The following is an 18348-nucleotide window of genomic DNA, read 5'->3' as shown; positions in this document are numbered from 1 at the left end:
TAGTTTTGGATTTAACTAAATCACTTTCAAACTCAATATAAAATTCTGTCATATTATGGTCACTCTTCCCCAAAGGCCCCTTTACTACAAGCTTATTAATTAATCTTTTCTCATTGCACAATACTAGATCTAAAATAGCTTGTTCCCTAGTTGGTCCCTCAACATACTGATCTAGAAAACTATCTTGTATAAATCCCATGATTTCGTCCTCGACACTATTACTTCAGTTCTTAGTAAGTGTGAGTCCAATGGGGGTGGGACAGGAACTCCGAGAAGCCACATAGATGGTTGGTGAGTAATATAGAAACACAATGCTCAACTGAAGTTAAGGTTAAGATGTGCTGCTATTATATATCTGGAGCACGTGATGCTGATGCTAGTGCAAAGAGTGGCAAAATTACCAGTTTCTCAACACTGACAGCTAATCATGTGCTCTGAACAAAGCCATATAGTATATGTAGTGTCATTTAAGTCATAAATTCTAGCACTGCATACTTCACTCTCATCCCTCTATTAAAAACCAACTTCATTTTTGTTTGTTTGTTCTCTCAGGGCTGGGTCCTGGTGGGTTACCCCAGAACACGAGAACAGGCAATCGCATTACAGGAAATGGGAATTGCACCAGAACATGTTGGTAAGTTGTCATGGATTGGAATAACATCCAGAAGCAAAGGTCTTCGAGATTGATATGAGTAATATAACAACATTTTGTCAGATCATTGCAGTCTAGACAAAATGGTTTCATTCCAGATGCTTGTGGAGGGAGTCACAGCATGCAGGGAGGTTCTCTTCCTTTCCAATGGATGGAAGAGGCTTCCCCAAGACACCAACACAGCCTGGGTGCACATTGCACAGGAGGGCTCAAGCAGGGATGTCGTCAGGAGGATCTGGCTGCAGTGGCGCAAACCTTTCAGTGGTCTCCGTAGATCACGAACCGTTACTGAAAATCCACACTCTACCTCATCTTGCTGTGCCACTCATCACATCCCCATGACTCTGCATTCCCTACCTTTCTCCTTCACATCTTTACTCACATCAGCTGACCTTGCACCTCCACCCATCCCTCGCTTTCTCTCTATCTACATTATCACTTCCCCATCTCACTAGCCACCCCTCACATTCACCCTCATCCTTGTCCAATCATACCAACTAATAAAATGCAAGGGTAGGCTCTTTGGTGTTATAGCCAATGTTCATGTAGACTTTCTGCTAGTGTGCTGTCAAACATTGAAATCTTTATTTTGAACACTTTGTGTTCTCGGTAAGTTGTGAGTTGGCACCTTTGGAACTGGCTTAGTGAGTTGTAGTGAATAGTGAGACATAAGGGTACCCTGCACAATGATGATGAGTGTGAAAGGAATGGCTTGGGCATTGCAGGGATGGTTTATGGTGCTGGTGTGGGGTGGTGCCAACCTAGCGCATTACATGGCAGCCAGGGTGCACAGCGTCAAGTGAAGTAAATGTGGCCCTGATGAGACCATCCCTAGCAGCAATGTGTTCCTGTGCAGCATCAGGTGATTGCAGAGAAGGTTGGTTGGTGTTTTTGGTGATGCTGGTGTGTTTAGTGATGTTGGTGTTAGGCTGATTGTGGTGGGATTCTGAGGACCAAGGTGAGATTTTGTCAAGGGTACCGATGCTGTTAGAATATATGGCAGGTGAGGTTGAAATGACAGAAGCACCCTGTCGACGGTGAGAGAGGTTGCTTCAAGGAGGTGACAGTGAATAGAGAGTTCACTGCAAACACTTCCAATCTGCATACAGCTGAAAAGTTTCTTCCAAATCCTGAAAGCTTAAGCTTCTGACATTGGAAAGTGAACAGCTGTGAAATGGTAGCTTTTATACCACTTCTGCAAATATCAACTTGCCAATGCAATAGAGAGTCACTGAGAACCCGATTCCACTTACCTGGCGTATTCCCCGAGGGCCGGCATACCTGTCAAAAAGTTGGTAAAATTGTAGATGCATGCTTTTAATCCTCTTAAATAGCACTAAACTAACTGTTAAGTACCTTAATGAAGTGGCCCGTCTTTTGGTGTCGGGTCTGTGGTCTGCATGCTGAGAAACTGACACGGAGGCGGGTTTCCAGCGGGATCGCGACCCACTGTCAATCATTATCATCATCATCATCATCATAGGCAGTCCCTCGAAACGAGGATGACTTGCTTCCATGCCAAAAAGGGATGAGTTCACAGGTGTTTCAGTGAAGGACCAAATATTCCAGATCCCGAACTACATCTTGGAGGGTGAAAGATGCCTGTGCGTGGCTTTTTTCAAAAATGTGTGGTGACCTTTGCAAACCAGCCACCACACGGGCTTGACAGAGCTAGGTCTTGGTCCAGTGGCAAGGATTAACCAAGATGACTGGAGATCTGCTGCACGGACCTAGTGTGCACACATGTCGCAGTGTGGGCTGGCCCGTGCTGCCCCTGGGCCCTCGCCTCTTCTGGGCCCCAGACTTGCGCCTCTCCTGGGCCCCGGTCACTTCCTTCTCCAAACTCTTGCCGCTCCTTTGCCCTTCCTGCTGTGCCTGCCCGCACTGCAATCAGCGACCGGCCTTCACAGCCGTCGCCCTCCTGCAGTGGTATGCCGCCGCACGCTGCTCCTTCTGATGGCCCTGGCCTGCTGATGGTCTTGCAGGCCGGAACCGCGCCGATTTCCTGTCAATCAGGGCCACTTTGACAGTGGGCCCGCCTCCAAACCCGCACTTGCAGTGCTGCGAAGATTCTCTGGCCCACATGTCTACTAGCTCTGCTACGTTCTGTGCACACTTTGTGATTACTTTACTAGTTCTACGTGAATTTTAAAACACAAATCAAATTTAGAATGTTTTTTTTCTGTCTATCTAGCTAACACAGAAAAAGTTGAAAAACAATATTAGCCTTGCATTTGGCAGATAATCCTTGTTGGTGAGCTGTATTTTTTTGAGTTAAGCAATGCTATTGTAAACACTTTTCCACATATGTACTGATAAAGACGGATGGGATCAACACAGTAGCAGTCACTTTGGTCCAACTAAAGAGGCTATTGATGTAAAAATGAAAGCTATTGGTTTCTCCGTGTATACATGTACATTAAGGAACATAGTTACAAAAAAGTGTAAAATAACATTGAATAAGATAGCTGATCCATACTGTGGGGATGGAAGCTTAGTGGGGGTGAAATTCCCCTGTTGTGTGCCTCCAGGTGGAGGGGTGGGGGGGGGGGGTTGCTAACAGGGCGCAAACCTGTTTTTGTGCAGTGGACGCTACCAGCTCTTGTGAAATTGCGCAGGAGTTAGCAGAGACGCTGCCACGGTAGCGCTGCGCTGGTCTGCCGCGCAACCGGTGATGACGTCATCGCCGTGTGCAGAACCCCTTAGCGCCCTATGGCAACCCCTTTGTGCCCTGCGGCAGAAATTGGCCAGCGTCCTTGAGGCTGCCGCGAGCGGTTCAGCGCTAGCCGCGCGGGTCACGAACCGGGCTGACATCCACTCGCGGGCCGGAAGTTAAAGGTTAGGTGCACTCTGCACGCTGCCATTTTCTTGTTTTGGTCGACTCCCCGGTCGGCCCGTCTTGTGGCTCTGTGGCGTGGTACAGCCCGGCACTCTGTTTGGGTGCCAGGCTGCGGCCTCAGTACCACATTGCCCTGGTGGCCCAGTGGAGGGCATCAGAGGCCCTGCAGAGTGCGCACCGGCCCTCCCCTTTAACGGAAGGGGAGGGGCGTTGAAACGCGTCAGTGCCACGCGGAGAAGCCGTGTAGCGCTGCTGGTCCCGCCCGAGTAGCCCCCAGATACCGCCCCAACAGGAAGTGGAGCACGTGACATTGTGTTCCACTTCCTGTGAGGGGCTGTAACCCCAATTTTGCGGGCGGGGCGGGACTTCTGCGACGGGCACAGGAAGTCCCTTTCCGACTGGGTTATTGCCCCCAAATGGGGCGCTGGGGAATTTCACCCCCAAGGACAAAAAAGTTTTACATTATTTTTGAGCTGGATAACTTCCAGTATCCAATGAATAGCATATTAATTTATATGCATCCACTCATACAAAATTGTCCTGCTTCATGATGAGAAATGCTTTTGCTGCTGGTACCGGACCAGTGGGAAATTAAGAATTGGTGGTACTTTTTCAATCTGCATTAAATCCATATTTGCTGTACCTCCTGGTATATCGTATTTGGTCTTGCTACAGGCAATGTGTTCAATAAAAATGTGCATTTCCAATTGTTTTCTTAGTCCATCCATCTCCGATGTGTAAATTAGTCAGTGGTAGAAATCAAGTGAATTAATTCAGATCAATCTCTTTTTCGACAGTTGAAAGAAAATAGTCTTTGATCTTTTGGGAGGATTTTGTGTTCATTAAGCTGCTGGAGAATGGGATGTTTGTTTTCTTTGTATTCAACAAGAGTGTCTAGCTCAGATGTGGTGCAAATTCGAGTTTTCAATATACTGCATTGGATGTTAGCTTCAAAAAATCTCCTATTACATCAGTGCAACACTGCCATCTCCCACCTTGACTATCCTTATGGCTTTTCTGATTATCACCGACCATTTACTGCCAGTTGTACTGAATTTGAAGCCAGTTTTGTGGAACTTGTGACTGGTGGGAATTGGCTTGAGACGGCCCAAACTGATTTCATTTAGGACCCTTAACAGCTGTCAGAGACTTTCATCCCATCTGTCTGGAGCTGGATTTAAAACCAGGCCAGTGTTAATACCCACAGCCTCAGCCGCTCCACTGGACAATGGGATTATTTTAGCCGTTGAAACTCTTTCTGTAGAAACCTTTGTGTTTTTAGTTATATGTAAGCATTGTGGCCGCTTAGTGATTCGGTGAATTTGTTTGCCTGAATGCGTCAATATCTAAACGGAATTCCTATATACAGATAGAGGAATAGGAATGAGGAAGCTGAAAATCTACAGGGAAGTAAATACATGAAAAAATTAATGATCTCCAGGAAGCATGATCAGGGAACACTAAAGTTATAAATATTGCATTGTAAGCTTGGATCAGATTGATTCCCTGCATGCATACCCATAAGACCAAACTTTAAAAAGAAAGGTGAAAATTACATTGCTTCTTTGTTCTTGGTATATTTGTGCTTGCATGTTCAGGAAAATATACCACAAAAACAACTGGAAAATTCAGTGGTGTACAGGTAAAGCCTGATGTACAAAAGTCTGAAGCGGGGCCTTAATCAGTTCACAGTTCAAACTCCAGGTTGAATAGATGTTTACCTAAAGTGGCTAAAAACTCTTCTGTATTTCCAACAGTGCTGTAGCCTTAAGATTTCATACTGGATCATATGTATCAGTTAACAATTATAACATTTACTACACCAATTAGAGCAAACGTTAATCTGACGTGTAAAACCATAGTAAAAAGAATATTTCTTCTAATCTTGAGCAAAATGCCTTTCTTCAGCTTGGTCTCATTTTTTTAACCCCAGTGATGATGCAAATTCTTCTAGTTTTGAAGGACATGTTAATAATTCCTTGCCTTCCTTATCAAAAGAATTTATATTTACAGCTCTTAACAAACTTGTAAAATTGACGTTTCATTAATTGCATAAGAAGAAATCCGCTGGTAAGGTACACTTATGCTCGTCAGAAGAAATAAAAATAGAGGTATCGGGAAAGTTATGCAGCGGAAGCCAAGAGATGAAAAGAAAAATAATCTGGTTATTCTATAGTTGCCAGTGAATAACGTTCTTGCAAATCCCCACCCAGTTAAATGTACTGAATTTTTCATTTTAGGTAACTATTTCAGGTGATCATCAGAGTTTGAAAATTTCAAGGGATTTAATAAACATTTTTAAAGCCCCTGTTATTAAATGAACAGTTTCACAAGAACGCAAAGCTTTGTCCCAGACCTAATAAACAGAATAATAGATGGTGGCAACGTGCTATCAATTTTTTTCACTCATGAATTAAAAAATAGAAGAGAGAGAATATTTGTAGAATGCATCTTTCACAGATATAACACAAAACTCAATTATGTACTTGGCAAGGGTAATTTTACAAAATCCCGCTCCTGTGGAATATCATGGGGATGTGGGCACATATTCCGAGATTCCTGATATGTTCTCCCAGTCGGTGAGGCTGCAATTTTGTTGTTATATATTTATTATGCAGTTATTGTCTATCAGAAAAACATTTTGACATGGCCTTGAGAAATAATATATTTTCAAATTCTGTTTCACATCATCTTTTCTCTGTGTTATACACTACCTCTACTCCACTCATTGGCCCCAAGTTTCCACATGATTTGTTCCTGATTTTTAGGAGCAACTGGTGGAGAACGGAGTATCTTAGAAATCGGAATTCTCCACATTTAAGTTTTCTGCAGTTCTAGTCAGGTCGAACAGTTTCACTTTTGAACAGAATTTCAAAAGGGGGCGTGTCCGGCCACTGACGCCTGATTTGAAAGTTTCCACAGTGAAAATATACTCCAAACTAACTTAGAATGGAGCAAGTGAAGATTTTTGTAGGCTTGAAAAAACCTTGTCTACACATAAAAAAATCAGGCGCAGGTTACAAATTAGGCGTCCGGAACGAGGTGGGGGTTGGGGGGGAGGGAAGTCATTACATTCTACAATAAATCCTTAGTTATACTTATACAAATATTATACAAATAAATCCAACCTGAATAAAAATTTATAAGCAAAGAAAAGATTAAATAAACCATCTTCCTACCTGTGTGAAAGTGCTTCAGGCAGGCCTTTCAGGCAGCGGTTTGCCGTCGGGATCGACCGACGACAGGGGGGGGGAGGGAGAAAGCTGCAGGAAGTCTCAGTACTTGAGGCAGCCGTTTGCTGTCGGGCCCGACGGACGGCAGGGGGAGAAAGCTGCAAGAAGCCTCAGTGCTGATCATGGAAGGGCAATATGGTTTTATTAAAAAATGTTAAAAATTGAACAGCTACAAAGAATTTGAATAGTCTCAAACAAGTGCATGTGTCCCGTTTATCACAGTCTATCTGTAATTACAGAATGCACTCCCTCATCCTAACACACAGAAATATCAAGAAAATTAAAATGCAAGCCTTTGCAAGGGTTCAATAAACAAATGTTTACTTTTTCTGCAGCACTTTTTAAAATGGCCGAGTGCCAATGTTTACTTCACACTGCGCGTGCGCGAACGCTCCAACGCGCACGCGCAGGGTTGCCGGCACTAAAAAAACTCATTTAAATTGTACCCACCCCTTCCTTACAAAATCGGCGCAAGTGGTAGGCTCCGCCCCCTGTGCGCTGTGCCAAGCAGACATCGAGCTGCAAAGCGCTCGAGAATAGCGCGTTTTTTTTCGGGCGCCGTTTTCGGCGCGAAAAACGGGCGCCCAGCTCGGAGGGGCACCTGTTTTGCCGCGTGTGGAAACTTGGGGCCATTATCCCTGCTAGAAAAATGGCAAGCAAAATAATGTTTTAAGGCTATGTACCACAGACCATCCTCAAAAGCTTGTAGGGCTGGATTTTCGGCTTGTTGATGTCTCTGTTTTTGCCCCAGAGGGGCGGCAATGGTGGCGGTGAGCTCTTCTGGGTGGGTGGCCAGCTTCCTGCGCCCTGCCAGGGTTTTCGGGGCTGGTGTCGGTGGGGCACAGAGCATTACCGCCCGGAAGAGGCGAGCCAGTGTGTAACGTACCTGGTTGCGACAGCAGCTCGATTTTTGGCTCCCGCCCGATTTGTAGTGCTCCGTGGATCACCTGTGAAAGTGGGCGGTCTGCGCTATAGCGACTGCAGTGAGGTAAGTAATGTAGACTTCTGGTAACTGTGATTGTTTTTTATTATATGTTTTTTGCGATTTATATTGTGGTGGCGTGAGTGATTTATTGGGAATGTTTTTGGTGGGTTTTTCTCAGTTTTTTTTTCTCCCCAGGCTTCACTTGGAGCGCTCCGAGGCCGGCTGTTTAGCTCGGGACTTTCGCATGCTCAGCGGCCTAGCGCCCTAAGAGAGGTGTGCATCACCTCCCTTGCCGTTCTGCCCCACACTCGGGGCTCAGCTGACTGAGGCGCAAACTGTTCCTAGGCGCAAACTTTACTGCCCCGCCGTCATTACTGCCCCGAAATGAGCAAAGCCGAAAATCCAGACCGTAGGGTTCTCGGGACTATAGAAAAAGGGTGGCTCGAGCACCTTACACCCACCGAAACATTCACGGGAAGCATGTGATGCCCAAGACCAATGTCTAGTAGGGCCCTTGACTCACTGCTCCCAGACCCCAGATTCCATGCTGTATTTGGACCTCAACCCTGTCAGCAACTAATAGCATTCAAATACACAGAAGCATGTAGGATTCCAGTACACTGACCTGTACCATACAATTTGTAAAACGGAATGCATTTGAAAACACACTGCAACCTGGGAAAATAGTTGTCACTTTTTTCTGAGGTGAATTGAAACTAATTGATTTGCTACATGGTTTTGCTAAAAGTAGATAGGATTTTTAAAGGGCAATATAGCTAACATAAACCTGTCTGGGTCACATTACAAATAAGCAATGTCAACTGTGAGTGAGGAATATGCCTCCATTTGTATATTTTTTACATCTCATAATACTCCTGTGAAGTGCTTTGGGACGTTTTACTATGTTAAAGGTGCTATATTAAATAAAAGTTGTTGTTGTATTAATTTTTAAAAAGGCTGTTTATTTGGGCAGTTTGCCCAAGTTGTTTACACTCAGGAAGTTTTATCTTTGATCCAGTTAGTGAATTTGTGCCTTGTTTGTTCAGAAAGTAGTACTGATGAATTCTACTGTTTGTGTAGGATTTATTTGTCATTGATCACTCAAGCTTAGATTTAAGGTGATTGGCAAAAGAACCAAAGGCTGCATAAGAAAAAACATTTTTACGCAGCAAGTAGTTAGGATCTGGAATGCACTGCCTGAAAGGGCGGTGGAGGCAGACTCAATGTTATCTTTCAAAAGGGAGTTGGACAAGTATCTGAAGGGAAAAAATTTGCAGGGCTACAGGGAAAGGGCGGGGGAGTGGGAGTAGCTGAGAGCCAGCACGGGCTCGACGGGCCGAATGGCCGCCTTCCGTGCTGTAACCATTCTATGATTCTAGATGAGCATAGTGAGGACTACTGTCATAGCTCCTTCTCTTTGCTCCCCATCAGCCATGAACCTTTTCTTTTCAAGTGTCCTACAGCAGAAGTACTGCATTTATGGCAACGGAATGAGCATGATGACATTGCACTCGCCCCTTCTCTCTACATGGATGGTTGAAACATAACTTTGCGACTACTGTCTACTCAGACTTTTTAAGCTAACTCGAGCTGCACATAGTAAGTCTAGAAATTTATGCGATACCATGCTGCAATAAATTACTTGTAACTCCAGTGTAGTATGACAATGCTTAGGAGATCCATTGACCCTCTTGGACACTAAGGCCTAGAAATTCGTCGGCACCACACCTGTTTAACAGGCGCCTAAGCGTTCAATATGGCTAGCAGCGAGCACGCACACATTCCCCGCCTGAAGTGCGCTGCCCACCATATTGGTAAAAGTTCCAGTATAAGCGTTGGATCCTTTGCATGTGAAAATAGAGGGCCTGACACCTGTTTTACGACACCTTCCCGAAATTGGCCTTGATTTGCATATTTAAAGAAAGCGGACGGCTTTGCTGCCAGCTCAGAAGAGCTGGTTGAAATGACTGCTGATGTAACCCCGGCAGGATATCGGTGGGTAAGTCACTTAGCCGACTTTAACTGTCAACTCACCCGGGTAGGCTTAAAATTGCTCCAACGTTTTAAAAATGAATGATTACAATTTGTTAACAAAAAGTGACTTCTTGAGCTCGAAATTCAATTGGTTAGTGACACCCGTTAGCGCCCGAGAGGAGCACTAATGGGCCGCTAAATGCGGGCCGCTAAAGGCTCACCGCCCGAGCACCGCGCTGTTGGTGCCTGCCTCGAACTTCATTGGTGGTTTAGCGGTGGCGCTGTCAGTTAGTGCTGTGCACTCTAGCGCCACCCACTGGTTGCCGTCAGGAGTGTACAAAGCGATGTTAGCACCGCGATCCTGAACTTCACTCCTTTCGCCTGTCGTCGTGCCTGGTGCTGTCACCAACGGAGAGCAGGCGTTCCGTGGAAGCTCCCAGGGCGATATTACAAAGCAGGAGCCGGTGGGTGTTCATTGTAAAATCTTTTAACATTGCAGTGCTCCTGTGAGGTCTGACATCCTGCGGCTGTTGTTTCCAATGTTCCCTTCAACTTTCTCTCATTTTTCGGGTGGTCCAGCTGACCTCCCCTTTAGGCTCTAGAATGTCGGTTTCCTCGAGCCAGACCTTCATTATCCCTGCAACACTACCGCCCCGTAGCGCACTATGAATAGCGTGGAACACTTCCCTTGGCGCTCCCCACCTCTCTTGGAGCACTAATAGTGAATAGCTAATAGTTGGAGGCGGTAAACATCACCATGCGAACCAGGTGGTGTTACCACCTTAAAATGGGCGATATCGAATTTTCCACCCCTTGTGTTTACCTAGTAAAATGTCTTTCGAACTGCAATCGTGAGTCCTGGGAAGATGACAAGTTCACTTTGAAGGTGGTGTGAGAGTTTGCTGTGGCTCAAAGTGAGTTCAGTCTAGTTTCTGCTCAATTAATGATCCCATTGTAACTACAATTGTACATTAACTGCATCTTTTCCATCCATAGTCATACTTGATGCCCCTGATACTGTGCTAATTGAGAGAAACCTGGGGAAAAGGATTGACATGATCACGGGAGGTAAGATATATTATTTATAAATTAACTCTTATCAAAAGATACACCTTATACTGGTCTGTAGCTAGTATTTCTCTCCATTTCTCTCTGTGCCTTTCTCCTCTTGCAGTCCGTATGTCTTTATGCTGCATTATTTTAACCATTGAAACTGTAATTTTCTACAAGAAAAAACAAATTGCGTCATGATGCTTATGTATTACAGTTAAAAGGCGAGGTATCTTTGTAGAAATACTGTGAGGAATCTTAAAACTGCCTGCATGTTATCGGGGAAAAAAAGGTTGAAGTCTATTTGATACCCCTAATGTGATGGACATGTGTCCTGGGGAAGAGGAGAACAGTGAGGCTTGATGGAAGAAGAATAAAAGAAAGGACTTGCATTTATATAGCACCTTCCAAATCCTCCAGATGTATTAAAGCAACTACATGGCCAATGAAATACTTTAGAAGTGAAGCTACTGTTGTAATGTGGGCAGCTAGATTTTACACAGCACAAGCCCACAAACAGCAATGAAATAAATCATCAAATAATTATTTGATGGTGTTAGTTGAGGAATAAATATTAGATATGGGATATTTTATGCCCGTGATCTTGTTTCAACAGTTCCTCCAAAAGACGGCACCTCCCTCAGTACTGCACTGAGGTATCAGCCTAGGTTACGTGCTTAAATCTTTGGAATGGGGCTTGAGCCTAGAACCTTCTGACTCATCAGCGAGAATGCTACCGCTGAGCCAAGGCTGACACGTACAGGAGGTCATCTGATTGTTAAAGAAAAAAGAGAAATTTAATAATTGAAAAGAAGCTTACAAACTCACTCGGGAAGCCTGGATTTTGATTCAGTTCGGTCTATAATACCAATTATTTTACAATTGGTTCACTCTGATTCCTTTGGTATAGGGTACAATAACAGGTGTGACCATCAGTTCATTAGCTGCTTACTTAACTTTCATCCCTGTAATTTAGTTATCATTATGGAAATCACTTACGGACATTAGGCTGAATTTCTGGCTTGTTGCCGCCTCTGCTTTTGCCCTGGAGGGGCGGCAGTGGAGGCGGTAAGCATTTCCGGACGTACGGCCAGCTTCCAGCGCGGGGCGCGGAGCATTACCGCCTGGACGAGGCGAGCCGGTGTGCAACGCCCCTGCTTGCGACACCGGCTCGAATTTTGGCTGCCACCCGATCCGTAGAGCGTCGTGCTGGGGCCCCCTCTGAAAGCAGGCGGTCCGAGCTGTAGCGGCTGCAGTGAAGTAAGCAGTGTCGATCTCAGGTAGTGTGATTGTTTTTTTTAAAGATTTATGTTGTGGTGGCGTGAGTTATTTATTGGGTATCTTTTTGGTGGGTTATTTTCAGGTTTTTTTCCCCCCACTCACAGAGCGCTCCGAGGCCGGCTGTATAGCACAGGATTTTCACTTGCTCAGCCGGCCTAGCGCCCTAAGAGAGGTGTGTAACGCCTCCATTAGCGCTCCGCCCCAGCTGCTGAATTTTACTGACTGAGGCGCAGACTGTTCCCGGGCGCAAACTTCACCGTTTCTCCGCCATTACTGCCCCGAAATGACCAGAACCGAAGTTTTGACAATGACATATATGCCTAACAAAAACTTTTCAGTTAGGCATATATGTCATTGTCAAAAAGCCCACCTATCAATTGCGTCACCACTAATCTCCCCATTTTCTCCAATGTGCTCACAACTCCACACTGACCTTTCTGTTTGAACCCTTTCCGTTCAATTTCTGTTCTGCCCAAAATACTGATCAAGTCAGTAATTAAATTCTTTGTGACCATGACTGTGGTGCTTTATCCATCCATTTCCACCATGAGTTCCATGCAGATGACCCTTCCATCTTCCTTCACTGTCTCTCCTCCATGGTCCAGCAATGAGCCATCACTCTTGTTCAGTTGCAATCCTATCTGTCCTAACACATCATCTGCAATGACTTCTGCTTCCACTCCTGCAATTTCACCTTGGGAATACCTCAAGATTCACTCTTTTCTCTCTGCTATTCTTATCTACATGGTGTCCCGCCACATCTCCATCGGCATGGGCTCATCATTCATTTTTTTTAATGTGCATATTGTCCAATGGCTACCAATTTATTTATTAGAACTATTTTGAATTTAACGTGTTCCACCATTTTCTTAATCTTTTATATCTTGTTTTTTCCTTTTTTATGCAATTATCTGTTTTAGATTTTTTCAATATTACAGGTGAAGTTTGTCTCCTGACATATTAAAGGATATTTGAATGGATTAGGCCTATATTCTCTGCAGTTTAGAAGAATGAGAGGTGATCTCATTGAAACATATAAGATTCTGAGGGGGTTGACAGGGTAGATGCTGGGAGGCTGTTTCTCCTGGCTGGAGAGTCGAGAACTAGGGGGCATAGTCTCAGGATCGGGAGTCGGCCATTTAAGACTGTGATGAGGGGGAATTTCTTCACTCCGAGGGTTGTGAATCTTTGAAATTCTCTACCCCAAAGGGCTGTGGATGCTGAGTCATTGAGCATCTTCAAGGCTGAGATAGATAGGTTTTTGAACTTCAAGGGAATCAAGGGATATGATCGGGCGCAAAGGTGGAGTTGAGGTCGAAGATCAGCCATGATCTTATTAAATGGCAGAGCAGGCTCGAAGGGCCACGTGGCCTATTCCTGCTCCTAATTCTTATGTTCTTATTTGTCATTGTCCCCATTTACATTACATTACATAGGATATACGCCACAGAAATAGGCCATTTGGCCCAACCAGTCCATGCCGGCGTTTATGCTCCACTCAAGTCTCCTCCTGTCTTTCCTCATCTAAATCCATCAGCATGACTCTCTATTCCCTTGTCTCTCATATGTTTGTCTAGTCACCCCTTAAATGCATCTATACTATTCGCATCAACCACTCCCTATGGTAGCGAACTCCACATTCTCACCACTCTTTGGGTAAAGAAGTTTAATCTGAATTTCTGAATTGGATTTCTTGGTGACTATCTTATATTGATGGCCTCTAATTATACTCTTCCCCACAATAAGAACATAAGAAATAGGAACAGGAGTAGGCCATACGGCCTCTCGAGCCTGCTCCGCCATTCAATAAGATCATGGCTGATCTGATCATGGACTCAGCTCCACTTCCCCGCCCGCTCCCCATAACCACTTATCCCCTTATCGCTCAAGAAACTGTCTATTTCTGTCTTAAATTTCCATTGGTCGAGGGGTCATAGTTTTAAGGTGGGTGGTGGAAGGTTTAGAAGGGATTTGAAGGGGGGCTTCTTTACGCAGAGGGTTGTGGTGATCTGGAACTCGCTGCCTGGAAGAGTGGTGGATACAGAAACCCTCACCACTTTTAAGAGATGGTTGGATGGGCACGTAAAGTGCAGTAACCTGCAGGGTTACGGACCTAGAGCTGATAATTGGGATTAACTGGATGACCTTTTGTTGGCCGGCGCAGTATTAATGGTAAGTACTGCAGGGAATCGAATATGGCCAGGGTGATCTCCTGGACTAGTTTCGATCACCTGGATGGGTCGGAGAGGAATTTTCCCAGATTTTTTTCTCCCTAAATTGGCCTGGGTTTTTATCTGTTTTTTGCCTCTCCCAGGAGATCACATGGCTCTGGTTGGGGTGGAGTGTTGAATGTTTCAGTATAAGGGGCGTCGCAGTTGTGTGAGGGGGACTAGTTGGGCTGGGTGCTCTTTGCCTTTCCGTCATTGTTCATAGGTTTATACGTAACCTTCAGGGCTGCTGACCAAGGGCCGTGCGGCTCTTTGTCGGCCGGCTTGGACACGATGGACTGAAATGGCCTCCTTCCGTGCTGTAAATTTCTATGTATCTAAGGATGATACCAGAAATGCGAGGGTATACATACCAGGAAAGGATGAACAGGCTGGGTCTCTTTTCTCTTTTCTCTTGACAGGTGACCCAATAGATGTCTTTAAAATTATGAAAGGTTTTGATAGAGGAATAGAGAGAGAATGTTTCCACTAGTAATGGGGAACATGGAGATGGCAGAAACTCTGAACAAATATTTTGTATCAGTCTTTACGGTAGAGGACACTAACAATATTCCGACAGTGGATAGTCAAGGAGCTATGGGGGGGAGAAACTTAATACAATCACAATCACTAAGGAGGTGGTACTCAGTAAGATAATGGGACTAACGGCAGATAAATCCCCTGGACCTGATGGCTTGCATCCTAGGATCTTAAGAGAAGTAGCTGCAGGAATTGTGGATGCATTGGTTGTAATTTACCAAAATTCCCTGGATTCTGGGGAGGTCCCAGCAGATTGGAAAACTGCAAATGTAACGGCCCTATTTAAAAAAGGAGGCAGACAAAAAGCAGGAAACTATAGACCAGTTAGCCTGACATCTGTGGTTAGGAAAATGTTGGAGTCCATTATTAAAGAAGCAGTAGCAGGACATTTAGAAAAGCAAAATTCGGTCAGGCAGAGTCAGCATGGATTTATGAAGGGAAAGTCATGTTTGACAAATTTGTTGGAATTCTTTGAGGATGTAACCAACAGGGTGGATAAAGGGGAACCAGTGGATGTGGTGTATTTGGACTTCCAGAAGGCATTTGACAAGGTGCCACATAAAAGATTACTGCACAAAATAAACGTTCACGGGGTTGGGGGTAATATATTAGCATGGATAGAGGGTTGGCTAACTACAGAAAACAGAGAGTCGGGATAAATGGTTCATTCTCTGGTTGGCAAACAGTAACTAGTGGGGTGCCGCAGGGATCAGTGCTGGGACCCCAACTATTTACAATCTATATTAACGAGTTGGAAGAAGGGACTGAGTGTAACGTAGCCAAGTTCGCTGACGATACAAAGATGGGAGGAAGAGCAATGTGTGAGGAGGACACCAAAAATCTGCAAAAGGACATAGACAGGCTAAGTGAATGGGCAAAAATTTGGCAGATGGAGTATAATGTTGGAAAGTGCGAGGTCATGCACTTTGGCAGAAAAAAATCAAAGAGCAATTTATTATTTAAATGGCGAAAGATTGCAAAGTGCTGCAGTACAGCAGGACCTGGGGGTACTTGTGCATGAAACGCAAAAGGATAGTATGTAGGTACAGCAAGTGATCAGGAAGGCCAATGGAATCTTGGCTTTTATTGCAAAGGGGATGGAGTATAAAAGCAGGGAAGTCTTGCTGCAGCTATACAGGGTATTGGTGAGGCAACACCTGGAATACTGCGTGTAGTTTTGGTTTCCATATTTACGAAAGGATATACTTGCTTTGGAGGCAGTTCAGAGAAGGCTCACTAGGTTGATTCCGGGGATGAGGGGGCTGACTTATGAGGAAAGGTTGAATAGGTTGGGCCTCTACTCATTGGAATTCAGAAGAATGAGAGGTGATCTTATCGAAACGTGTAAAATAATGAGGGGGCTTGACAAGGTGGATGCAGAGAAGATGTTTCCACTTGTGGGGGAGACTAGAACTAGAGGGCATGATCTTAGAATAAGGGGTCGTCCATTTAAAACAGAGATGAGAAATTTCTTTTCTGAGGGTTATAAATCTGTGGAATTCGCTGCCTCAGAGCTGTGGAAGCTGGGACATTGAATAAATTTAAGACAGAAATAGACAGTTTCTTAAACGATAAAGGGATAAGGGGTTATGGGGAGCGGGCAGGGAAGTGGAGCTGAGTCCATGATCAGATCAGCCATGATCTTATTGAATGGCGGAGCAGGCCCGAGGGGCTGTATGGCCTACTTCTGTTCCTATTTCTTATGTTCTTATGTAATAGGCTAAACTATTCTGCTGCGATTTTTTTCAGTAATTTATAGCACTTTTCCTGGTATTCATTCATTTCAGATACTCTTGCATAATTGCACTCCATCCCATGTTCTCTAGCATCAGCTCAGTTAGCTCAGTTGTTCAAGTTATAGTTAGAATATTCTCAGAGAAAGTCTTGATAATTATTGAATAAGAAAGGCTATTGATGCATCTTGATCAGCCCATATGTATGTGTAACCAATGAAATGGGTTTTATATTCTTAATTTTGCTTTTTTGAACAAAGTTTGACGATTGTTCCTTTAAACAGAGTAGTTGATATTTCACATCACACTTTACCAGTGCATTCTTCAAATGTTACCTTTGCCTGTATACTTAAGACATATATCATACAATCTTCAACTGGCCAACATCCAATAAGATACAGAAGCGCCTAGAGAAACCCGATGGGATAACAGAGGAAGAGACTGTAAAAAGACTATTGGAATACCGCAGAGTCAGTCACGGGATACTGAATAGCTACAGGAAAAAATACCACATCGTTAATGCTGATCAGCCCAGTGTTGATGTCCTTTCACAGGGTAAGCAATATTACATCAACTACCTTTTGTAAGAAAAGCTAGTACGGTATCATCTGCATTGCTGAGAGCTGGCGTTTTGATAGAAAGTGCAATCAGTGGAACTGTGAGTTGCACATCCTTTTATTTCTGGGAATTGGTTTGAACTCCAACCCAGACTAATGGGATGGGATTCTCCAATATATGCTTTATGAAAGGTTCCTTATTTAAAATGAGTTTGGGCATTCTAGTAGGAATGAGTTTGCAACTTAAATTGGCAACTTTTTAAAGAAGCTGTTAATACGGATTCTTTTTCCCTCAATCTGTTTCAGCGAATACACTGACACGCGAACACCTCTTGCCTTTTCTGTAAAAGACCTTTATTGAAGATTCTCTAGCCGGGACTTGTCAAGACAAAGGAGCACTCTCAATCAGAGCCTGTTTACCTTCCCCTGGACAAGCCCTTTTCAGCGCGAAAAACACAGTAGATATACATTTTTAAAACAGAACACATTTGATTAGCACTTGGTCTATCCAATCCCTTTCTGCCTCCCCCCCGAGTACGTCCAATGGCAGGCAAGAAAGTCTCCCAATTAGGGCTGGTGTCAGGTAGGTTAGTTATAGCTTTGCTACACTGTCTTCCCTTATCAGTAAAGAACCCAATTAGTTTATTTTCCTCCTTATCAGTAGAAGCTATTACTTTTCCCTTTCTAACTAGAATTGCTTTCTTTCTTTGTGCTGCCTTGGGCTTTCTCATGACCCGTGTCTAACCTCAATTTCAACTCTTGGTAACCCCTTTTTTTTCTGTTGATTCAGCAGTTGTCTGCATCTTGACCATTTCTTTAGCTATTTTCCCATGATTCCCTATCTCCATCCTTTTGCCACCTTCTCTAGCCATCCACCACTTTCGCAACCCTTTTACACATTCTCAAAGCCACAAGGAGTTTTGCCAGCAGAAATCTTACATGTGCTGTAGCTAGGGTCCTTTTGGTTTTGGGATTAAGGTAATTATTTGGGGATGTGTAAAGCGTACTCATGAGGGTATTAGGTGCAAAAAATCAAGACGTGAACCGCTCATCTGCAATGACGGCACCTTTGATGATCACAAAAAAATATGGAAAATGCTGAGGTATGAATAAAATGAAAAAAATGTATGATTGCACATCAATATATTATCAATAAGACACTTCAAAAGAGTATTGTCTATAAACTTGAGTGCAACCAGGGAATCCAGTTGTGCAATGTTAAACTAGCAGTTCTCATCATAGAGCACCATGTGGCCACCGAGTACTCTTCATTTCCAAGGCTTGGAGGGAGGAATGGAAAAAATTGGCAGGACCAGTCACGTTGGTGCAAATTGGACCCCCTGTTGGACCATTGCAA

At 44.2% G+C, this 18348-nt stretch overlaps 1 protein-coding gene across 4 annotated transcripts in view; it reads left to right on the top strand.

The window, feature by feature from the left end:
• The window catches only part of ak8 (adenylate kinase 8), a 239681-nt gene that overhangs the window by 85234 nt on the left and 136099 nt on the right, over positions 1–18348 (top strand). For 3 of the 4 annotated variants that reach the window (XM_070863870.1, XM_070863869.1, XM_070863871.1), the window contains exons 6-8: positions 553–634; positions 10620–10691; positions 16789–16989. In XM_070863870.1, coding sequence (XP_070719971.1) covers positions 553–634; positions 10620–10691; positions 16789–16989 — 355 coding nt within the window. The remainder of the gene's footprint in view (positions 1–552; positions 635–10619; positions 10692–16788; positions 16990–18348) is intronic. The other variant, XM_070863873.1, reaches the window with a different exon arrangement.

Source organism: Pristiophorus japonicus, chromosome 20 (genome assembly GCF_044704955.1).
Source record: "Pristiophorus japonicus isolate sPriJap1 chromosome 20, sPriJap1.hap1, whole genome shotgun sequence".
NCBI lineage: Eukaryota > Metazoa > Chordata > Chondrichthyes > Pristiophoridae > Pristiophorus > Pristiophorus japonicus.
The sequence above is the reverse complement of the archived record's forward strand: the minus strand, read 5'-3'. Positions and strand labels throughout refer to the sequence as shown.